The 24,245-nt window shown below is 36.0% G+C and overlaps 3 protein-coding genes across 4 annotated transcripts; 1 reads left to right on the top strand and 2 right to left on the bottom strand.

Annotated features, from left to right (window-relative positions):
- Positions 1-1,156: 1,156 nt before the first annotated feature.
- On the bottom strand, positions 1,157-10,597 carry mtfr2 (mitochondrial fission regulator 2). The gene is made up of 8 exons (XM_082144606.1): positions 10,476-10,597; positions 10,010-10,172; positions 9,767-9,871; positions 9,012-9,136; positions 8,356-8,573; positions 6,831-7,116; positions 6,557-6,740; positions 1,157-4,168 (listed from the first exon to the last, which is right to left on the bottom strand). Exons 2-8 carry the CDS (start codon positions 10,079-10,081, stop codon positions 4,124-4,126), a joined length of 1,035 nt encoding a protein of 344 aa, XP_082000732.1. The 5' UTR covers positions 10,082-10,172; positions 10,476-10,597; the 3' UTR covers positions 1,157-4,123.
- armc1l (armadillo repeat containing 1, like) lies at positions 10,579-14,698 on the top strand. 2 transcript variants are annotated; one of them, XM_082144607.1, is made up of 7 exons: positions 10,579-10,699; positions 11,346-11,510; positions 12,199-12,290; positions 12,487-12,676; positions 12,796-12,912; positions 13,030-13,104; positions 14,005-14,698. In XM_082144607.1, exons 2-7 carry the CDS (start codon positions 11,358-11,360, stop codon positions 14,194-14,196), a joined length of 819 nt encoding a protein of 272 aa, XP_082000733.1. In that variant the 5' UTR covers positions 10,579-10,699; positions 11,346-11,357; the 3' UTR covers positions 14,197-14,698. The 2 variants fall into 2 exon arrangements, with proteins under 2 accessions (XP_082000733.1, XP_082000734.1); XM_082144608.1 differs by having other exon boundaries at positions 10,652-10,710.
- Positions 14,699-14,782: 84 nt separating this feature from the next.
- On the bottom strand, positions 14,783-24,048 carry nlrp12l (NLR family pyrin domain containing 12-like). The gene is made up of 13 exons (XM_082144593.1): positions 23,964-24,048; positions 22,412-22,526; positions 22,220-22,321; positions 20,278-22,071; positions 20,021-20,194; positions 18,853-19,026; positions 18,576-18,749; positions 17,858-18,031; positions 17,615-17,788; positions 16,503-16,676; positions 15,903-16,076; positions 15,587-15,760; positions 14,783-15,416 (listed from the first exon to the last, which is right to left on the bottom strand). The coding sequence occupies exons 2-13, from the start codon at positions 22,453-22,455 to the stop codon at positions 15,407-15,409; spliced, it is 3,342 nt and encodes a 1,113-aa protein (XP_082000719.1). The 5' UTR covers positions 22,456-22,526; positions 23,964-24,048; the 3' UTR covers positions 14,783-15,406.
- Between the last annotated feature and the right edge of the window lie 197 nt (positions 24,049-24,245).

Here is a 24,245-nt window from a genome sequence, read left to right as displayed (position 1 = left end):
ACACACACACACACACACACACACGTGTAGAAACCCTCCACAAGGAATTATTCTCCCAGGTAAATAGGTAAATGTTTAAAATATTGAACAAAGAGTGCGTCAGGTGACCAATCAAGCAGCCAATCACATTGCAGTGTTCCTTTAAATCTTTGGGTCGACTTTGCATTGCAAATGAGTTCATACAAGTATGCAAATTCAAAATGACATAGACTCATGAACTTTCGTGGCCTCACACCCTCGCTCTATTTTTTTCCCAGTCTTATCACATCTCTGCACTGTAGGTTTTTTTCCCCTCTCTCTTTCTTTGTAAACTAGCTATTTTCATCTGTTTCTGCAGGGTTACTTCTGATTAAACGATGGCGGCAATCCTTAAGCGCCCTCATGTGGTTCTTTAAATCATTTTTGTTCATGACGGTTGTCCTCGAGTACAGAACCTTTTTTATTATTATACATGCATTTAAGTGTTCATATTAAAATGGAATATACATTATGTACTTTTATTTGTACATTAAAAATCAATTAGCCTACTATTTACAGACTACGCAAGAGTATTTACATGAATAAAAACAGGGAAAATCTTACCACAAATGGTGATGCATCCAAAAACGTAACATCTAAAAATATACGTTGCATTAAATACTCAATGTAAAAAATAAAATAAAAACATTTAGCTAAATGCTATTGCTAATAATAAAAACTGCTGATGATTGCATGGAAGAGAAAGACTACAAATTCTGTAAGTGTAAAAATCTGTTTTTTATTCATTTTGTCAAGTTTTAGTAATACACTAATACATTTATGACCTCAAAATCATGATTAAAAGGTAACAACGCAACTCAATCTTGTACCATTTTGACAAAACTCAGTCACACTTTAGATTAGGGTCCAAATCTCACTATTAACTAACTATTTACTCTGACTTTTGCCTTAAACTCATAATTACTGCTTATTAATAGTTAGTAAGGTAGTTGTTAAGTTTAGGTATTGGGTAGGATTAGGAATGTAGAATAAGGTCATGCAAAATAAAGGCATTAATATGTGCTTTATAAGGACTAATAAACAGCCCGAAATCCTAGTAATAAGCATGCTAATAAGCAACTAGCTAATAGTGAAAATTGGACCATAAACTAAAGTGTTACCCAAAACTCAAATTTTTTAAAATAATAAAAAATGTCCCCAAATGCTTCAGCCATCTTACATTACTCAAATCCTTAGGAGGAAAGCAAAGAGCCGCCTACAAGATGCAACGGATGCACCAGGCCACAGGCAGGGTTATCATTTAAAAATCACAGGGCCTAGGAAAAACGAATTTCCTTTCTGGTAACATTGACTTTTTATTTGTGGTATTAACAACAATCATCATAATCCTTTTCCTGCCAAATTCTGTCAAACTTAACAACAAACAAACATGTGTTACGGAAACGTGGGGGCATTAAATTTAGTCCACAAGTTTCTCATTAGACCAGGTGCAGTTCTGAAGATAAACAAAAATAGAAAGCATATGCCAGATATAGCAGTGGGGGTGAGACTTTACACTACAATATTCCACTCTGAACACCCTCCTGTCAGGCTAACATCAAAACATGTCTGACGGAAGCAAAGGATCAATCACGATTTTCAGCGTGTAACCATTTCCTGTCTCGGTAGACCAGCATATCCTCTCCATGATAACCTTTAGTGATTGGAAGGATGTGGTTTACAGACACAACACGATGCAATTATTCCATCAAACAAGCATCCACCCACACGGTGCTTGAAAACAATAGTGTAAACACATACTGGTTTGAGGAAGTTGTTAGGTCAGGGTCAAAGGTACACACGGTGCACATTCAGTGTTTTTATACCAAAAAAATAATAATTTTGATATGCATGTGTTTTTTGCTTAACACTGATGTTAACCACCATCAGTGGTTTTAATGCATTTTTTCACTTAATGCCCTCTTTAAGTGTGTTATGTGCTAGGCTATGCCTTTGTCTTGAATATGATAGTACTTTCATAACAGTATATAATATATATATATAATCTGTTATGAAAGTACTATCATGGGGACCCCAAGAACACCATCCCTACAGTCAAGCACGGAGGTGGAAACATTATGCTCTGGTGCTGTTTCTCTGCTAAAGGTACAGGACGACTTCACCGTATTGAGGGGCTGATGGACGGGGCCATGTACCGTAAAATCTTGGACAAGAACCTCCTTCCTTCAGGCAGAACACTGAAGATGGTTCTTCCAGCATGACGATGACCCAAAACATACCGCCAAGGCAAAGCAGCAGTGGCTCAAGAAGCAGCACATTAAGGTCTTGGAGTGGCCTAGCAAGTCTCCGGACCTTAATCCTAAAGAAAATCTGTGGAGGGAGCTGAAACTTCGAGTTGCAAAGCAACAGCCAAGAAACCTTAAGGATTTAGAGAGGATCTGTAAAGAGGAGTGGACCAAAATCCCTCCTGAGGTGTGTGCAAACCTGGTGACCAACTACAAGAAACGTCTTACCTCTGTGCTTGCCAACAAAGGTTTCTCCACCGAGTTCTAAATGAGGTTTTACTTGGGGATCAAATACTTATTTCACTCTCTGAAATGCAAATCAATTTATAACCTACATGTGTTTTTTTCTGAATTTTTTTGCTTGATATTCTGTTTCTATCCGTTAAAATAAACCTACCATAAAAATTATTGACCCTTCATTTCTTTGTTAGTGGGCAAACTTACAAAATCAGCAGGGGATCAAATAAATATTTTCTCCACTGTATGTATATATATTAAATGTTTATTTATGAGCATTCCTAAATGAGATAAGTAATTAAAATTATTAAAATAAATTAAAAGATATTAAAATATGTACAGTTAGCCAATCATTATAACATCATAAACCCTTCCAGGGTGATACAAGACTCAGTCGGGTTTATTTTGCAATAATTAATGGCTGCCCGCTTACATTACACATCTTGCCTATTATTATCCTGTAACAATATTACAGTAATATTAGTACTCAAGTCCTCTGAGGTCATTTTCACTATAGTTGAAAACTGAGACGCAAATTAGTGCCAATTATATTATTTTGAAACAAGAGATTGCAAGTCCAAGGTTTGTATGGAAACTTATTTCTGCCTGGGAATAAAAAATAATAATTAAAAAGGTAATTGCAACTTTTTAATCTCACAATTCTGAGAAAAAAAGTCATAATTTAAACTTGCAATTGTGAGGAAAAAAAGCATACACAGATATTATAAAGACACAAGGAAAAATAAACATAACGTAACAAAAGTCAATTGTCAGCTGACTTTTCCCCCCCTCAGAACTGTGAGAAAAAGTCACAATTACCATTTTTATAATTTGTTCCCTTGCAGAAACATAGGTTTGATACAAGAGATGTGAAAACAATACCGATTTTAGTTACCTGGATGAGAGATGTACTTATTATATACAACGCTGCCATGGATAACGGTGAATATTAGGAAAAATCAGACAGCAGAATGGTGTGATTGACCAGTCAGAATCAAATATTCCAGAGACCTGTGTAATAAACTAGTTTATGTAATAACACACACTTGACGGGTGGAAGACAACACTTTGAAAGGCATCTAACTTGTTTATTGCTTCTGATAGTGATAATGCATAACAGTTTGTAGGAGAGGATGAAAATACAGCAGACACATGGATGAATGAATTATTAGCAAAATAGGTACCTTTTTTTTAAACTTAAAATATCACTGGTAAGTTGTTTTGAGAACTTTGCTTTGTCCAACAAGGCTTTAAATAAAATTTAAAAAAAGTATAAAAGAGGCGTTGCATAGATCAAACCATTTTTATATACTACATTTGTGGCTGAAAGAAACTGAGTTTTTAGCATCTCATGACATAATTACTACTATCCTGTATCAATACCTGATGAAGTCATTCAGAAGTCCTTTGTATATAATATTTACAAATAAACATAAGAATGTACAAAAATTACAATGCCTGCGTAAAAACTCAAATACATGCATAGTGTTTTCAGATGGAGGCCCATGTGATAAATTCAGAGAGAAAGGGGAAAAGGAAAAAACAGACCAGCATTGAAAAAAAATCTGTCCGTCACATCAGTCCATGACAACTTTGATTCTGGAAGACTTTAAGGTCAAAGGTCAAAGGTGAATGCGTCCCTGGCTGCGTCTGGTGTGATGGAGAATCTGTAAACCAATACGACACTAAAGTCACAACAGCACACAATGCATTATCATTAAACTGCATTCTCAACTACAGTTTACAGCAAAACGTCAAGGGTTCTGTCCAAGTATTGTGTAATAGTGCTACACCAACACAAATGTAGGAAAGATTTAGAAAATGGTGAAGAAAATCTCCTCATTTACAGAAGATCACCAGTGTTTCAGATAGATATACTAAGATATGAGCATTAAAGAGCTTAATTTAATCATTAGTGCTCATAAACTGCTATTAAAGTGATAGTTCACCCTAAAATGAAAATTATTTCATCATTTACCCACCCTCAAGTTGTTTCATACCTGTATGGATTCATTTCTTCTGCTGAACACAGAATACATTGACTTCCATAGTATGGAAAAAAATACTGTGGAAGTCAATGGGGCCCGTCAACTGTTTGGTTACCGACATTCTTCAAAATGCCTTTTGTGTTCAGCAGAAGATTCATTCAGGTTTGGAACAACTTGAGGGTGAGTAAATGATGACAGAATTTAAATTTTTGGGTGAACTCTCACTTTAATAGGAAATAATTTTTTTCATAATTAAACTTTTTATATTCTGCCAATCAATGCTGATGCGCCGGTTGCTGCACTGTGATGAAATGTTGCCCTCTGCTGGTCTAAGGGTCTGTAACCCTATTAAGTTTCTGGACAGACACACTTCCCCTAGTGGTTCAAATGAGACATTCCTATTATTACACTTAAAAATACAGCATCAATCCTGCTCCCTGCTAGTTTAGCATCAATTTCTCAGGTTGGGTAACTATGTTTTAGTTTTTTTCTGGCACTCAGAAACTCCAATCCCACCTCCACAAACCTGCAATAAATGTGCTCATCTATAATCTGAGGAGTTTATTACTCGGAAGCGACAGCAATGACTGCATGTACATGCACAACAACACACAGATGCAAGAAAGCCGCAGGTTCTCGTTGACAACAGCCGGTTTACAAGTGCTTCTCATTACAATTTTGGGAAGATGGTCGGCGCATACTGCTTTCCCAAATGCACACAATAAGGCTACGTTCACACTGCAGGGCTTAATGCTCAATTCCGATTTTTTGAAAAAATTCGATTTTTTTGCAAGGCCGTTCACATTTCCAATTAAATGCGACCTTTTGTGATCTCCTGTGTGAACGTGAAATTACCCAGAAGTGACCCGCATGCGCAGAAGAGTACTCAACGGTCAACGACGTCACTTGTTGTTTGTGGAAGTAGCTAAACTTTAACTGTGATTCTCTCTCACACACACACACACACACACACACACACACACACACACACACACGAGCAGCGACCGTTACACAAGAGCCAGACAGCAGCCGCTGACCTATCTAATATCAGATCCAGCACAAATAAGTTAACATAACGTATATATAATGGCCGTGGGCTTTTTTTTTTTTTTTTTTTTTTTTTAGTTAACGGGCTCGTCGAGGTCGACCCGTTCGGCAGATTTACCTCAGCTCGACGAATATCCAGTCCGTTTTCAAACCGACGACTACTTCAACGCAGGATTATGACGTTTTTCGCGTATCAATGACGTGCGGGTCGGATAAATGCGACCTGGCCGTTCAGACTGAAGTCGCATTTGAAAAGATCGGATATGTATCGGATTTGGGACCACATACCCAAGTGGCCTGGGTCGCATTTGAAAAGATCGGATCTGTGTCGTTCAGACTGTCATGAAAAGATCAGATACAGGTCGCATAGGGGCAAAAAAATCGGAATTGGGTCGTTTCAGCCTGCAGTGTGAACGTAGCCTAAGTGACCCAAACTCAGAGCAGATGCCGATATGAATTAGCATCTAGCAGCATTTACTGTGAACAGACTTGGTTTGAGCCATTGAAAACACTGGATCATGAGACGCTTGTGTGTAAAAGAACACAGTTCCGCGCTTCACTCTGAAACACACGCCAAATTTAATTAATTAAAGCGCAGCTTTTGCATTTCGTTTTTACCTTAAAGCGTTATTAACTTTTATCTCTCAAAAGCTGCGTTTAAGTGATTTACATGAACTTACAACTTGTCAAGTTATAAAGCATAATCGGTGTAAGATTGTGCACGTAAATGCATTCAATAGGTACAATGGCACTTTGGATGATACCTTGCGGTTTTATTAGTTGGCTTACACATGATTATATTCCGTCCATATTGTTAACTTGACAGACTGTGCGTTATGTTGACAAAACTGTACTACATGATGTAACAGCTAATGACGCCTTCTGACAAATATCTCATTTCATCCTCCCCCTGTACCACCAAATACTGTTTTATTTATCGAGTACTTAAACAGTCAAAATAACACACTGTACCACTGTCATCTGAAATAAAGGTTAGAGGAAAAGAGGAAGACCACCTACCCGGGGAGTGTCTGGACTGCTAAAAGGAGAGGGCTCAGCTGAGCGGTTCTCTTTACCAAACGAATCGTCTCTCTTTCTGTGTGCAAACTTCTTTTTCAGTGCTTCTGCGATGAGAGCTGCAGGGTCAGATGAACATGCTACGCCTTTACTCTTCCGACTCCTTACAGGAGTTCCACCTGGAGATCTACAAATACAAACCCACGTTCAGTACTGAGCTTCAAACTTAGACGTGAGGAGAGGCAGGGTTTCGAATTTAAAGGCGTTAGATTCATACCTCTCGACAGAACGCAGTTTGACCTGATTCAGGTCTCGCAGCACCTCTAACATGGAGGGCAAGGCAGCAGGCGCCGTACCCGCAGATGGATCACACTGTGCAAGCTTTTCCCTTTTTGCTGCCTGTCTTTGTCGAATCACCTCCGACACGGACCCCTCCGTGCAGATGGCCATAGCCGGAGGAGGAAGTGGGGGTGGTGGAGGTGGACAGACAGGAGTGGAAGTGAGGATAGGAATAGGTAGAGTAGAGCATGGAGTGCCAGGATCAGCTGGAAGAGCAGCACGGCCTGAGAGACACATGAGAAATGGATATAAAAAGGTATCAGGGTGATACAATAAAGGTTTTTTAAAATTTTTATAATTTTATTTAGTCCCTGACGTCCACTAATAATATTAATCAATTCATTCAGGCATGCAATTAGCTAAGGACAAAAAAAGAAGGAAAACATTTTCCCCATTCAATCCGACTATATAATAACAATATTATTATTATTATTAGAGGCAATATTTTTATTTTATTACAAGGTATCAAAGTGATGCATTAAAGGGGTTATATATCATACATTTGTCGTAATTTTCCTCTGCGTTCCACTAGTCAAGTGATTATTTGCTCCAAAAACAGTCAATTTTTAAACTCTCTCCCCCTTAATTATTTTTTGCTGTCCCTTTAAGAAACTTTAATTCATATGTGAAATGAATGAGCAATGGAGCTACTTCCATGGGATGCAAGATTTCTAAGGGGTTAAATGTAGTTTTAACTGCTCTATCCCAAAAAAATTATTTTTTGTAATACCTGAATGACATCGACACAGTCACAGATTCACATAATCAAGATCAGCCTGAAATGATTTTGTTTTTACTTGTTTTTGCCATAGAATTGCAAGTGCGACACCAGTAGACTTACAGTCTCCAAGTATTTAAATTAACAAATTATTTTAATAATCAAATTAATACAAAAATATTTTTTTAAACAATTACTATATTTATAAAACCAAAATAAAATAGACATTTTAATTAAATTATTATGAATAGATTTCAGAGCAACTTTCATGCTAAAATTAAAATGCTAAAAAGCAAAGGATACAAAAATCATATCTTTCTTTTTTTAACCCTTCCTTAACTATTGTTTTTATTGATGAACATAGTTCCTAAAACTTTTGGAATCACAAAATGAATTGTGGTTAATTAATTTGATTAATCAATATTCTTAGTTTCTGTTAATAAGCAGCTTTGTCATAATTACAGCAGACAAAACCGAAAATATCTATCCGGGGGTCCTTCGAATATTGTATTGGACCTTTGAGACACACAGCTAAGAACAGAACAGTCAAAATGTCCAACTTTGGACCCCCTTAAGCACTATAAACAGAAATAAAAATGACAATCTTATCTCAGTGAATTTGAGTTTGTGGCTAAAAATATGACTGGTAGCCACCACAGATAGCCTTTTTATTTTATGAGATTTTTGCATTTACAGAATCTCTAACAATCTGTCAGTCACAGCATTGGCATACAGCATACGGTACCTGCCGAAACTGTGACTATCATGGCGATCTGTGCTCGTAGTTTCTGCAGTTCCTCTTCCAGAGCGGAGATCTTCTGCAGGGCTTCTGGCCGGGTGTCCTGCTCCAGCACCCTGCCTCTCCTCTGAGCCGGGACAGACACGGACATCGAACGTTCACACCCCATTGCCGGAATCTCAAAACCTTGTTGTACACAGTGTTTCCTCAGAGGGATGGCAGTTCTGTTATAAACATGGAAAGGCATGATGACACTGAACTTTCTCCACAAAACAAAACTTACGGTATACACACTCTCGTGAAGATCAGAATCCATCAAGAAATCTCATAAGAGGCTAAACCAGTGGTCGGGAACCTATGGCTCCCACACCTGGCTCTTTGCTAAAATAACATGGCTCGCAAGGTCTCTCACCCTTTACCAACAAACAATCGATAAAAAAAATTAAGACACATCAACAGAGATCGGCTCTCTGCAGAAAGCAGCCAATTTTGGAAAAATGCATTAACCAAAAATGAAAAAATTATGGCTTTTGGTCAAAAAAGGTTCCCGACCCCTGGGATAAACTTATGCTCAGAACTAAATTTAGCACTCATACAGTGAGTATGTCAGGGAGCTATTAATAAACACCTTTGTGTTCATACAGCTGGTGATGTGTGACTACCTGAATTTAGTGTGGCAGTCTCCTTCATCCTCCACCAGCCAAAGCACATCCGCTAATGTAGGAATGGCTGGCGTTTCCACTGACACATCAATATACCCTTGTCTATTGAATGTTTGCAGAGGAATCTAGAAACATAGAATCAGAACTCATTAGTGAATGTGCACTTAAGTCCTTCAAAGCCTTTATCATGCGAAGAGACTATTAACAATTTATACCAAGTGAACACATGCATGTAATGTCCTGGCCTGTACCTATGCCTTATGCTTGTGTTACAAAATGAGCCAGTTATAAAATAATTATAATTTATGTTATGTTATATATTTTCTCCGATTTGCAAAAACAGTTTATTTAATTTTAATAACAGCTAAACAGCACCTTTGGGATACATAAATAAAAAACTATCAATTATAAGTTAAAGGTGTACTTGCTGCTGTATACACATGTTTATTGTTTTTTGCTTTCAACAAAATTAATGTCCATATCCATAAAATATAAATATGAGATGGAGGAAAAAAAGAGAGAGAAAAAAAAGATAAATTTAAGAAATTACAAAAGCACATAACAAAAATTCTAAAACTGAAATAAGGATGAAATATTAATAAATACAATATAAATAATACAAAAAAACTGATGCGAGTATAGATTATTTAATTATTTTTTTCTAAACGTTCTCAAAATAAGAAAAAATGTATTACTGATTGAATCTTTAAATACACATAACAGAACACACATTTCCTCAAAGACAGTAACGTTACCTGGAACCGCAGCCGTGGGTGAGGACAGAGAGGAAGGTTTGTCCCAATCATACGGACTATGCTGCGGTACTGTCCACAATGTGTACTGTCCCATACTGGAACCAACTACAACAACAGCGTTCAAGATGTAACGTTACTGTTAAAAAGCAGCATTTATAACTTACATTTAAAGAGCATGTAAAATCACGTTTATTGAGTTGCTTTTGCAAATACTAGTCACACTAAATGAATTATCATATTTACCATTTCAGGTGGCACTCCAAAATATTCCAGGACACATCTCAGCAGATCAACGATGTCTTCCAGCAGAGACATTGACAGTATCCCTGTGTTTTCCACGCTGGGTTTCTGCTGACAGATGAACCAACGGAACCAACACACACTGCAGCAAACTTCTCCACGTGACCTGAGGGATCAAATCAGCTGCATTCCATTCAATTCCATCAAAACGCCGTTAAAACGTTCGACGTTCGAAGAAATAACGAGGAAAAAACGAACGTCTAACTTATATGCAAAAGAAGCGTAATTAACTACAGCACTAATTACTTATCAGCATCATACACTATCCTACCACTGAGTGCGTCAGAACACAAGCGTATGTCAAACCTATACGTTAATCTGCGTGTTAATCTAATTAACACACCTATGCATTGTATTATTAATAAAATGGCGTTTATATTTACAAAGATACGCGTATTATTCACTTTACCTCTTCCCTGTATCACGCTTTCCGTGTAGGTAAACTCAAATAAAGCTCTTCGCTTGAGAGCGTTGTGATTGGTCCGGAGAGGCGGGTAAGAAACTGTAGCCAATCAGCTTGAACGATTTAGAAACGTCGTCAGCTCCTTTGACCAATCGTTTTGTTTGAACGAAGCAGTGGGAAGTTTTGTTTTGTGTGTGTGCGACTGTGCGCTGTTAAAAGTAACGGCAGTGGTGAGTACACTGTAATTTTATTGTTTCATAATCAGCATATTGCACAAAGTATGACATATAGGAAGGTTAAAATGGATAAAAATAGATTTTCTTTCAATTACAGAGATGTAAAGTTCCGCAAAACCTGAATCTGAATTCCAGCTATGTAACGTTAGCTATCATGCTAACAGACTAACGTTACTGTATAAGGAACTGATTGTCTCGGGGTTCTTAGTGTCTTCAGCTTTTGTGCTTTAAATACCTGTTTTCTGTTAACTCTTTTAATTCCACTTTTAGTGACAAAAATTACTTTTGAAAAGGACTTCAAATATGTATTTTACACATGGTTGAAAATGCAGAAAATACAATTGTGTCAGTGGTCACATGACCTAAGCTGTTGCCCCTTCTGAAAGATGTTTGTCACAAAAAAAAGGTTTAATACGCCCACAGCCACCATATTTAGTACATATGCTATGTAAAGGGTCTATTATTAATGTACTATTAAAATTGCTCAGTCTCATATAATTATGATCACAATACATAAAAATCTGTGCAAAAACAAAAAGATCTGTTTTGAATTAATGAAAGGATTGGATCAACTTTTAAAAGGCAATCTATGTTATCGGATGTTTTAAATGATTTGTCTTCATATCCCTTGGTGTTTCAGGTATCCACAAAAATGATGGACGCGTTATCAGTAGTCACACAGCTGCGGGACTTGGCATCAGAACCACAGAATCGGGAGCCGATTGTTCAGGACCAGGGTTGCCTTCCCGGGCTAGTGCTGTTTCTTGACCATAAAGACTCTAAAGTGCTTTTTGCCACCCTCCAGGTACACTGATTTGTCAATGCACAAAAACTTTGTTTATTAATGAGGATCCGATTATGCTTTTTTTTTACATTTTCAACTTTCTTTAGTGTGTTATGAGCATGAAAAAGGTCTGCAAAATTACAAAGACACTCCAAAGAGAGTTATTCTCTATATCAGTAAGTGTGGTTTCTGAACAGGACGTCACAATATCTCTCATTTAAACGATTCCCACCCAAGGGATACACAGAAAAGGGGATGAGTTGCATTAGTGGTAGGCTTGTTCGACTTGAACCAGCGCTGCACAGACCGACCGGTGAATGACATCAAAGTACCGCGAGAGCGAATAGAAAGTAGACGGCTCCTTTGCTTTTGAATTGCTCTCGCGGTACTTTGATGTTATAAACCGATCGGTCTGTGCAGCGCCGGTTCAAGTCGAACAAGCCTAATGTGTTGAAACTTGCAGTTATGGTAAGGGGTGTGACAACCAATCACAACACACTGGTCCAGCCGACCAATCAGAGCAAATTGTGCTTTTTGGAAGGTGGTACTTCATAGAGACCAGAACAAAACGTGCTGCAACAATAAAAAAATAATATTTTTTTAACATTCTAGCATAAAAACCCTATTCTTGTAGAGCCCAAAAGCAAAATCGAGAGGGTGTAATATGGCCTCTCTTAAAGTACTAACCTCTCTTGCGATGTCTCCTCAGACTTTGCGGTACCTGGCTGAAGCGCCCCGCAACATCAACACCATGAAAAATGAGCTTGGCATGATGGTGAGCCTGGAGACACTGATGGAGAGGTGATTTTATTTAATTTTTTTATTTACTGGTAGATTAAGTGATCTAAGATCTATTTTGAATATCCTGAAACTACCATAAAATCAAATTTGACTATAATTACTTTTCGTTGTATCACAATACATCAATTCTCCATATTCTTAAAATCTTGTTTTAATGATGTTTTATATCTTTTCCCCCCTTTTGTACTGTTTGAAGGACTGACATGACGACTGAAATTACAGACCTTGCAAAAGAGGTGTATGGAGTGTTGAGCGCTCAAACACAGAGACAGGCTTGTCACACTCCAGAGCGACAGAAGAGGAGCAACAAACCACAGTTCTTCATCAACAGCTCAAACAAGAAAGCAAAATCAGTGACCCTGCACATACAAGGCTTGGATGGGGCAGTATGTACTATATCTAGCTGTCACACATGCTCTTTGTTAATCGTACCTGGATCGTAAACTGTTTCTCTCTTATTTATGCACATTACTGGGTGAAATCACATGTGGTATTGTGTTGACAGGATCAGAGAGGTGTCTGTGAAGAAGCCCTTTTGAGGGTCAAAGGTGTAATCAGCTTCACATTCCAGATGGCGCTGAAGAGATGTACTGTACGCATCCGTGCTGACCTGCCCACCGAGGTACATATAGCTCAGGACATTATATTCTTCTTTCTGTGAGGAGAGAGTCAATTAATAAAAGCAACTTTGTTCTCATTATGTGCATGAAAAACTAATAAGCAAATGTCTTTTGTTCAGAGTCTGGCCACTGCTATTGCCGCCACAAAAGGGCTTTCAGTTAAACAGGTGGTGAAAAATGAAAATGGAGAAGAGGTGGGTTTTGCTGTTGCTTTTAAGTATGTACTTAAATATGTTTTATATTGAGAATGATGATCCATGGCTCAACAATATCCTGCTGCTAAACTGGTCGGGTCAAATTTTTACGTGTACATTTTTAAAATGTAATAAATAAATAAAAAATAGAAAAGATAATTAAATATTATATAGTTCATTATAAATGCTAATTATTATGTTAAAAAGTATTAAAATAAAAAAGATGAATAAATCATATGATTAATTATAAATGTTAAATAATAATTTGTGTATTATTAATGCAAATGTAATAAATAAATAAAAAATAGAAAAGATAATTAAATATTATATAGTTCATTATAAATGCTAATTATGTTAAAAAGTATTAAAATAAAAAAGATTAATAAATCATATGATTAATTATAAATGTTAAATAATAATTTGTATTAATGCAAATGTTAATTCATAATGTACATTTGCTTGTACATGTCAAACATTTCAATGATTGACATTTCATTGTCATCATTAAATTAGATATACATAATTAATATAAATAAACTTTTAATGTAAACTAATAAAATGTAATACAAATAAAAGTAATAGAAATGGATCAATTGTATTAAAAAAAATTTTTTTCAAAAGTTAAAACATAGTTTGTTAGATTTATTGGGTTGACTTGCTCATTTACAATAATAGCTGAAAGTTATACAGCTGTAATATAACTGCTATAAATTCATAAACACCCTTCCAGGAAAAGAGTGGAATACAGGGATTTGAACTAGCCACTATATTCTATATATATATATATATATATATATATATATATATATATATATATATATATATATATATATATATATATAAAATATTATAATTATTATTATGTTATTTATTATTTACATGGCTGTACTATGGTTACAGGTTCTCATTCCACTCAGCACCTCTGGCTCAAAGGTGGAAGAAAATTCCCAGCTGCCAGATTACCTTCCAGAGGACGAGAGTCCAGAGAAAGAGCTTGACCGCGCAGTGTCCCGCACTGGTGCTAAACAAGACACCAGTGGCAGCTGGCTGAACACAGCAGCCAGTTTCCTCACTAAAACCTTCTACTGGTAAAGCTTGAGTTTCACAGGCTTTTCCTGTCTGAGTTTGGACCTCGACATTTTTAAGGAAGATTGGCTTAGAAGAGCAACTCGCACCACTGTCAGAGCTTAAAGCACTAGGCAAGGTCGAGGAACTGACAAATGTGCTTCTACAAGCGACAAAAGGTTTCGTTCAGTTTGAGCACAAAGCATCAGCTTCCATCTGATGTATGAGACCTCAGCCACATCACAACTCGGTATGGAAAACTGTAGATGTTGAGGTCATGTTGTACATTTTATATATGTTAATGAAAACATGTCTTTCCTCCCTCTTAGGGATCAGAAATTTTCTGTTTCTGCTGTCAAGTTTGTCTGTATTTTCTGTCCACCTGATTTCTTGTAAATAGTCCCATTTTGGTGTGTTATAAGGGGGAAAGTATCTGTCCCAAGTCTCATCTAAAATGGAAACAATTGAAAAACAGATTAAATACATGTTTGATGCTGTTTTTGTGTAAAATAAAGGTTTGGAAGGAAAAGGTCTGTGCTGATTTTTCTGATGACTTGATTTAAAGTGTTCGCTCTCATGAAAATGGTGACTGAATACAGATGCCCACACCAAATAACAACCCGTCTTTCATTTATTTGTAATAAGATTGATTGATACAACCATAAAGTTTTACAGGATAAAGAATAAAAAAAATTCAAAATAAATGTTAAATATTCAGTCAAATGACACACACACACACTTATTAAAGCTACAGTCTATAATGACACCGGTATAACAACTGTACAGTTGAAATAGTGTGTTAATGACCTTAACAAAGCAAGGAGTTCTGAGCACAATTTGGTGATTCTTGTGAAAATAAATATAGATATTGACCATGTTAGACAGCAGTGCATCAGTCAACTTGTAACATTTGTGATTCGCACAAATATTTCAACTTATTAGTCTTATTTATAAAGGTTTTAACTTCCTTAGTTTTCTGAAACTCCTACTAATATCATAAATATCAATACTGTGTGTAGACAACATTTTATGAAACAATGCCAATTTCTGCTCAGTATTTCATACCAGCATATAATAGTGTAATATATATATACATGTATATATGAACAATATAAATAACGGATGTAAAAAATAATACATCTGAAAATGTCATATAAATGACTAATAATAATAAGTGCAGTCATCAGTGGTGAGCTATGGCAGTATTCTGTGGTCTGTGATACACACAGGTCTGAAGTTAATACAAGCTGAAAAAAAAAAAAAGATTTATTACATTCAACATCACACAAGCAAAGCTCAACAAATCCAAATGTATAGTTTGAGTATTTTGTATGACACACTGTAGCTGTTATGCTGGTTCAGGTGTTCATAAAGTCATAACTACTGCAAATAGCCTCCGTCACAAGGAACTGCTTACATGAGTTTCTCTAGATTACTGTCTGGATCGTCCAGTAGAACAGATAGCGGCCTCACGGCTGAATCTGTGAGATTGTTTTCACTCAGGTCCAGCTCTCTTAAAAGTGAGTGCTTAGGTTTCAGTGTAGAGGCTAACATAGTGCAACCTTCCCCTGTGATCCCACAGTTGGATAACCTATAGAAGTATTAGTAAGGTGTAAACAATATTATAGGCATAAATCATTAATCAAAGAAAACTGTAAAATACAATCTTCATGTATTTTAGAGAAAAATCACAATTATCTTCTATGAAAGAAACCTTTTGGATGTAGAGTTACCTCAAAGTGTCCAGCTGACAATGTGGACTTTCCAATCCAGCACAAAGGATTGTAATTCCCAGATCTTGTAGATTATTTACTCCCAAATTCAGATCTCTAAGACTCGAGGATTTTTCTACAAGAGTTGCAGCCAGTGAATCACAGCAGTCCACAGTTAAACCACACTGGCTCAAACTAGGGAAAACAATGATAGAGAGACGTTTTTTATCATTTAAAAAAAAATCATTATATCTAATTTTTTTTTAAAGTTTTTTATTAATACAATTGAATGTTTTCTGTTTAATAAAAAAAAAAAAAGAAAGAATAATAGGAATTTATTAATGTGATGGCAAAGCTGAATTTCCAGTCTTCCGTGTCACATGATTCTCCAAAAATCATTCTAATTTGCTGATTTGGTTTCAAGACTTTCAAAAAGTCTTGAAACCATATTTTTTTTCAGGATTTTTTATTTTTAATTTATTTAAGTTTCTTTTTTTTGTCACTTTTGATTAATATAATGCATCCTAATTGAATAAAAACATTCAGTTCTTTAAAAAAAAATCTTCATAATTATTATCTGATATATTAGAATATTATTGAGAGTATTTGTAGAAAACATACTCTAATTTCACAATGTTGCTGCTGTGATTCCTCAGGACAGGAGAAAGGAGCCTCATCCCTGCGTCTGTGAGCTCATTATTGCTCAGGTCCAGCTCCATCAGATGAGAGGGGTTTGAGTTTAGAGCAGCAGCGAGGACAGCACAACCTTCCTTTGTGACCCCACTGTCTCCTAAACTGTTATGAAAGACGTTTAATGTTAAAAGATTTACAATTCAACAGTCACAATTCAGCATCTAAACAAAGACCAACTGCAACTGACATCACAATCAGAAAAGCACACCTAAGACCAGTGTTGGGGAAAGTTACTTTTAAAAGTAATCAGTTACAATATTGTGTTACTCCCTTTAAAAAAGTAACTAATTACGTTATTTTTATGGAAAGTAATGCTCTATATGTTTTTCACCTGGCTGAGGCTTGTTCTCTTCCAGGCCTTTCAGGTGTTTTTTACTGAGAAGTTATTTTTTGCATGTGTTTAACGCGGTAATGCATTCAACAATGCATAATCTATATAACATACTCCTTGATTTTCTTTTAAAAAGACATATACCCCCAGTTTCATAGACAAGGCTTAAGTTTAGTCCCAGACTAAAACGCATTATTGAGCTGTATTAATTGAAAGCAACTTGCACTGATATCTTAAAATATGTCAGTGCCATTGTTTTGTCTCAAAATATACACCAGTAATATTTATTTTTCTAAGGCACATTTATAGAAGCTACCTAAATGTCCTAATTGAACTAAGGCCTAATCCTGGCTTAATCTAAGCCCTGTTTGTGAAACCGGGCATTGGAATATTGTTATATTCTGACCACTTAGAATATTGCCTGACCGCTTGATTTATATGAAAATATGTTTATCACCAAAAAAGTTGAAAGTAATGTTTTGTTACCTTTTTACAATTTGTCTGTTCATACAAGCAAATGAATTAAACTTACAAGTAATTTGCATGTGTAATTAATGTGTAAATTAATAAAGTAATGTATTACTTGTTACATCAAAAAATGAATCTGATTATGTAATGCACATTACTTGTAATGCGTACCCCAGTACTGAAATTATATGTACATCTACCTTGCAAGCACTAATAATGAAAGTCTCTGGGTTCTGCTCACCGTAACGTCTCCAGCCTACAGTTGGAGTTCTTCACTACTTCAGCAATTCTTGATACACCAAAATCCTTTATGTGGTTCTGTCTCAAGTCCAGCTCTCTCAGAGGACCCGGGTTAGAAACGAGGGCTGAGGCCAAATCAGCAACACCCACCTCTGTGATCTCACACAATGCCAACCTGAAAAGACAAGAATTGCTTAAAGTGTTCGCTGTGTGTAGGATTTAAGTGGAGATTTGAAACCCTTACCTCAAAATCTCTATTTTACAATGAGGGCTTCCAAGTCCATTTGAGAGCATTTTAACAGCTTCATCATATATTGCGTTGCCGCTCAGGTCTAAAGCTTTAAGGGTTGAGAAGCCGGACCTCAGAGCTGAAGCCAAAGACTGACAGGATTTCACAGTGAGCAAACCGTAACTTAGCCTATGGGTGGAAAAAATTGACATTTGAATTAGAGATTAATATTTATAATTGCACACCGCTCAAACATTTTGGGTCGGGAAGATTATTAAAATATTTTTTAAATAAGTCTCTTATTCTCACTAAGGCTGCAAATATTATTCTAATTTAATTAAATGTTTTCTATTTTAATATATTTTGAAATGTGATTTATTCCTATGATGCAAAGCTGAATTTTCAGCATCATTACTCCAGTCTTCAGTGTCACATGATCCTTCAGAAATCATTCTAATATGATTATTTACTGCTCAAAAAAACATTTATCATATTATTATTGTTGAAAACAGTCATGTTTAGTATTTTTACAAAATATGTATATTTCAGGATTCCTTGATGAACAGTAAGCATTTATTTGAAATGTATTTATTTTTGTACGTTTTGATCAATTTAATGCACCCATGCTAAATAAAAGTATTAATTTCTTTTTCTTTTTTTTTTTATCTTACCGACCTCAAACTTTTGAACAGTATATATGTATATGACAAAACATTTCATTAACAAAAAGTACCAAAGAGTTTCAAGTCGGGAAAGAGGATGTTGTGTTACAGCTGAAAGTTTCTCCACTCCATCATCTCCTGGGTTATTCCAGTGCAGGTCGAGCTCTCTTAAGTGAGATGGGTTGGACTGTAGAGCTGAGGCTATTGCAAAGATGCCTCCAGGTGTAACTCTGCAATCCTTGAGCCTATGAATAATGCAATGACATGTGATCAGAAGGACCAAACAAATTCTACATTTGGCATTGATGCCTTCCAATGAACTGAAGTGGGGTGAGGAAGGATGTTTACCTCAGTATCTCAAGTTTACAGTGCTGATGCTTCAGGTAATTGGCCAAGATCTTAATTCCTGATTCTCTCAGACTGTTTTCACTCAGGTCCAGCACCCTAAGGTTTGGGAGATTTGGGAGCAGTCCTGATTCCAGAACCGAGCAGCCGCGTGTGGTGATTCTGCAGTATGAGAGCCTGAGGAAACAGTAACACAAGTGGTAGTAAATATCAATTCACACAATATGAAATCATTGTTTTGAGGACATTACAAAATTATTCTGATGGGCCCAGACACTGCACTGATTTTTTAAACTGGAATTTATCAAGAATAGATTTATTCTAGCTGAGAGTAAACTCTTACTGGCAGCTGAAAACATTATTATATCATCCATAATATTTAATAAACAAAATATGTACAATACATTTCTGCTTGTCTGTGTTTGCGTGTTCCAGGCTGCACTGTACATTAGTGGTGGGGATTTTTGAGTCACTCTTTATGCAGATTACATTGATATGATACATTGAAGTGGCAACATGTGACTTGTCATTATGAGAAAGTCTGTAAAGAATTCAACCAACCGATTCGTTCTGAGTGAATCGTTGAATCACTCAATCAAATGATTGGTTAAAAAAAACGCTTCGTACCGTCAATATTATGTCTAAAATGCGATATTTAATTATAGTAATAATAACAACAATCATCATCATCATAATCATCATCATCTTTTAAGGTTTCATGTTTTCACATCACATTTAAATCTAATGTAATTCAAAACAAATGTTAATTAATAATTTTTTTAAACTTTTACTCAGCAAGGACACATTAAATTGACCAATATAAAGATCTTATATTGTCTTATATTATATTATCTTAAAGATCTGTTCTTTTGAACTTTCTATTCATCAAAGAATCCTGAAAAAAATGTATCAAGGTTTCCAAAAAACAGCATATTAGAATAATTTCTGAAGGATCATGTGACTGGAGTAATTAGGCTGAAAATTCAGCTTCACCATCACAGGAATACATCCCATTTTAAAATATATTAAAACAGAAAACAGGTTTTACATTTTAAATGTTACCTTTTTTTACTGTATTTGCTTTTCTGTACTTTTGTGTGGTAGTATGTATACACAATGTATCTTTACACACACTCACACACACACACACACACATGGCCAAGAGCTTTACCTCAGTTCCTGTAAATTGCACAGTGTGTTTTCCAGTCCGGCTGTGAGAAGCTCCAGTCCCTTGTCTCCAATGGAGTTATTGCACAGATCTAGCACTCGTACATTTGAAGAGCTGGAACCAACAGTGGAGGCAAGAGCTCTACAGCATCTCATAGTAAGTCCACAATTATCCAGTCTGGAAAATATAATGTAGATATATAACACTATTCACACTATTAGGATAACTTTTAAATATAAAACGTCAAAACATGAACTCACAGAGCTGATTCTGAAGCTTTGACAACTGGCAACAATCTGGTAAGGCCTTCGTCTGATCTGATGTACTTCTTCAAGTCAAACACATCCAGCTTCTCTTCTGATGTCAATAACACAAAAACTAGGGCAGACCACTGTGCAGGGGAGAGTTTAGAAAAATGCCCAGAGTTCAGGAAGCGCTGGACCTCCTTGACCAGAGAGAGTTCATTCACTTCATTGAGACAGTGGAACAGATTTATGGACTTTTCTGGCAAGGACGTCTCCTCTATCATCCTCTTGATATATTCAACTGTTTCCTCAATGCTCTGACAGGCTCTGCTACCAGATTGAGAGAGCAAGCCTTGTAAAAGGGTCAGATTGGACTCCAATGAAAGGCCGAGAAGGAAGCGGAGGAAAAGATCCAGGTGTCCATTCTCACTCTGTAGGGCCTTGTCAATGGCACACTTATGCAACTCAAACAAGGTGGCCTCTTGATGCACTTCATGATCAAGAATGTTGATGTGGTGGACCTTAAACATGACATACACATACATGGCTGCCAAAAACTCCTGAATGCTCAGATGGATGAAACAGTACACTTTGTTCTCAGTTATTGCAGACTCCTCCCTGAAGATCTGTGAGCAAACTCCTGAGTACACAACGGCTTCCTTCACATCAATCCCACAAGCCATCAGGTCTTCCTCATAGAATATCAGATTGCCCCTTTTTAGCTGTTGATAGGCTAGTTTACCCAGCTTTAAAATCATGTCTTCATCCTCCAGGCCTGGGTTGTAATCTTTAGTGTATCTCATGTTTTTCGCTTTGGTTTGCATCAGAAGAAAGTGTGTGTACATTTGAGTGAGAGTCTTGGGAATTTCTCCATCTTCCGCTTCATTGAACATTCTCTCTAGCACCGTAACGGAGAGCCAACAGAAGACTGGTATATGACACATGATGTACAGACTTCTTGACGACTTTAAGTGTGCAATGATACGGCCAGAGAGGTGTTCATCATTGATTTTCTTGTTGAGGTATTCTTCTTTTTGCGGGTCAGTAAACCCTCGAACTTCAGTCACCAGGTCGATATACCCAAGAGGGATTTGACTGGCTGCTGCTGGTCGAGATGTTATCCACAGGAGGGCATCAGGAAGCAGCGTGTTATTGATGAGATTGGTTAACAAAACGTCAATAGAGGCAGGCAGAGTTGGGTTATTCAACTTTGCGTTGTTCTGGAAATCCAAAGGAAAGCGGCATTCATCGAGACCGTCAAAGATAAAGAGAACTTTTTGCTTTTTGTGACCATCTCCAAAGCCTGTTTCCATTTTGAAGTGTTGGAGAAGCTCAATCAAGCTAAACTGTTTTGCTTTCATCAGGTTCAGCTCTCGAAACGGAAGTGGGTACACAAATTCGATATCCTGATTAGCTTTGCTCTCGGCCCAGTCCAGTATGAATTTCTGCACCGAGACCGTTTTCCCTATGCCTGCAACTCCCTTAGTCAGCACACATTTGATGGGTCTGTTCTTTTCAGGTGAGTGTTTAAAAATGTCATTGCATTTGACTTGAATGTCTACTGTGGTTTTTCTCCTCAACGCCATCTCAATCTGTCTCACTTCATGTTCTTTGTTGACATTCTCACTTTCCCCTTCAGTGATGTAAAGCTCTGTGAAGATGTCATTCAGGAATGTGGGATCTGATTGTTTGGACAGGTCATTGTGAATGCATTGAAATTTTAATTTCAGTCTTGATTTATAGTCTTGTTGGCACTCCATGGCTGAATTGGACTGTACTGTAGAGTCAGGAATATTGTTCTTGTGATACCTGTAAAAAATATCTTGACAATGAAATGACTGGACTCTCACGCAGAGAACATTACCGTCCAACAATTTGAGGTCGGTAAGATAATAAAAAATTTTTTTTAAAAAAACAACAACTATGAAATACTTGTGTTAATCAAAGACCTTCATACCTTCGTACTGAATAGAGAGGTTCCCTTTTCAGATCAATTGGATCCAGCATAGAACTGGTACTTTTTAAAGAAACATGGCTTGGCTGATTTCGTAAAACCATCCTTGAATGAGAGAAATTTTTGTAGAAATCTGTTTATTCAATCATTTATCTCATACATGATAAAAAAGACACTTTACCACACTTTTCTCACCATGGAGTCCCAGAATATGGAATGCTTAAATCCGTCAGATTCATTAAAAATTATTTTCACCGGTCCACACTTTTTCTTTAGTCAACTTCATGTTCAACGGTTCAACAGCTTACATCTGAAAAAATATATATATGTGATTTTTTTTTTTCTCTTCTGGGAAAATGGAACAAACATGGACATTTTAAGAACTATCACACAAGAACATTAAACAAGACATGCCTGGACACAATCAGGGAGTGATTGGTGAACAAACGCATGATACAAGAATTTCAAAATTTAAGACTGATATGATCAAAAGTGAGAGGAAAAAGATAAGAAAGAAAAAAACAGAATGTTGCAAGTTTATGTATCACAACCACTTATTTTAATAACCCATATGAACTTTTATTAAGAAATTCTGATAAATTCTAAGTATCAAGTATGTTCAAAAGAATATATGAAGTAATGTAGAGGACTTTCTCTTAATCTAGAAATGGTGTAATGTGAACATTTATGTTGCAATTTACAAAATGCAGCAAAAGAATGAGGAATCACTAAGTATAGATGGAGAAAGCAGTTCCGTGTTCGTGTGTGGTTTTGTTTGAAAAAAGTGGTTCTTTGTTTTGTTGGTTAAATTGTATACACCATTTTACAAGTAACCTCATGTCACACAACAGTATAGCCTTTTGTGCACATACACATAAGGATGTTTGATAAGTGCTGAGATTGTATTATTAATTCTTTTTAAGCACATTTCAAAATCTTGAGCATATATACTGTGTATATACGGTATATATATATATATATATATATATATATATATATATACATACATACATACATACATACATAATATATATGCATGTGCACTTGATGTCATGTGATATTGAGGACATCACATGCAGAAATCATCACCAGTGCTTAAAAAAGCATTGTTGCATCATCCATCCCTTACTCATAAAATGACATTAACAAAAAGTAGGGTGTTACATCCTGTTGGTCTCAAATTACCCTCAAATTTCTTTGGCTTGATCTGTTTCCTTGTATGTTTGAGTTTTGCTAATAAATATGCCACTGTGTAATTTAAGTTAAAAAATGATGACAACACCAGTAAACACATATTTTTTAACTGAATCACATGTCCAGTTAAAGTAAAAAAAAAAAAGTTTAAAAAGTCACTCCTTTTGCCAATATTGAGCATTTTTAATAAGTTGTTATTATTATTATTTTTATTACTACTACTACTACTGCTGCTACTACTACTCTATAGTGATGCTTATGGTATGGTGTCTGGACTGAGTAAAATACATAGGCTATTAGATAGAGAGATAAATTGAACATTTCCAGTAGGTTAGGATCTAATTATAAAAAAGCCAGAAATTAAAGATGAAAGTAGACAAGTAGGCTATTAAGATTTAAAAAGCATTCAAGCATGTACTAATCCACTGTAATGACAGTTTATTATAAAAAGCTAACTGTCAACCTTCATCGATTGTAAAGTTGAAATATAGGCTACCTTTTAAACGTTTTAAGTCTAATTTACGTATTTGTAAGAAACTATATGTGTACTTACGATCAAGCCGGTGTGTAGTGTAGCCCATGTCCAAATGTCTGCTTATACTACTTTCGCTTCAGTGATTTCACTCCTGTCAGTCAATGATCACATGGTCAAAAATGGGCGGGTTCTGCTTTAGATCATAATGGTTGAAGTACTTGCACTGTTGGTCTCTTCTTTCTTTCATAGTATATAATAGCGTTTTCCTGTCAAATGTTTACAAAAACGATAAAAAAAGAAAAGAAATTACATTAATTTTTTTTTTATATAAAATAAAAACAGAAAAATTCAACTATAACT

The sequence above is a fragment of the Leuciscus leuciscus genome (assembly GCF_965113295.1).
Source record: "Leuciscus leuciscus genome assembly, chromosome: 18".
Taxonomy (NCBI): Eukaryota; Metazoa; Chordata; class Actinopteri; order Cypriniformes; family Leuciscidae; genus Leuciscus; species Leuciscus leuciscus.
Note: the sequence above shows the minus strand (reverse complement) of the source record. Positions and strands in the feature narration are given on the sequence as shown.

Excerpts from the sequence above, each read along its gene's own strand:
- mtfr2 (XM_082144606.1), bottom strand. The coding sequence starts at position 10,081 with ATGTCTCTGCTGGAAGACATCGTTGATCTGCTGAGATGTGTCCTGGAA. Across the intron at positions 9,872-10,009 it reads TTGGAGTGCCACCTGAAATG|TTGGTTCCAGTATGGGACAG; the intron begins GTAAATATGATA and ends CTGTTGTTGTAG. Across the intron at positions 6,741-6,830 it reads AAACTGCGTTCTGTCGAGAG|ATCTCCAGGTGGAACTCCTG; the intron begins GTATGAATCTAA and ends TTGTATTTGTAG.
- armc1l (XM_082144607.1), top strand. The coding sequence starts at position 11,358 with ATGATGGACGCGTTATCAGTAGTCACACAGCTGCGGGACTTGGCATCA. Across the intron at positions 11,511-12,198 it reads TGCTTTTTGCCACCCTCCAG|ACTTTGCGGTACCTGGCTGA; the intron begins GTACACTGATTT and ends ATGTCTCCTCAG. Across the intron at positions 12,913-13,029 it reads GTGCTGACCTGCCCACCGAG|AGTCTGGCCACTGCTATTGC; the intron begins GTACATATAGCT and ends TCTTTTGTTCAG.
- nlrp12l (XM_082144593.1), bottom strand. The coding sequence starts at position 22,455 with ATGAATCTGACGGATTTAAGCATTCCATATTCTGGGACTCCATG. Across the intron at positions 18,032-18,575 it reads TCCCGACTTGAAACTCTTTG|GCTAAGTTACGGTTTGCTCA; the intron begins GTACTTTTTGTT and ends TTCCACCCATAG. Across the intron at positions 16,677-17,614 it reads TGTAGGCTGGAGACGTTACG|TTTAGGAGACAGTGGGGTCA; the intron begins GTGAGCAGAACC and ends CTTTCATAACAG.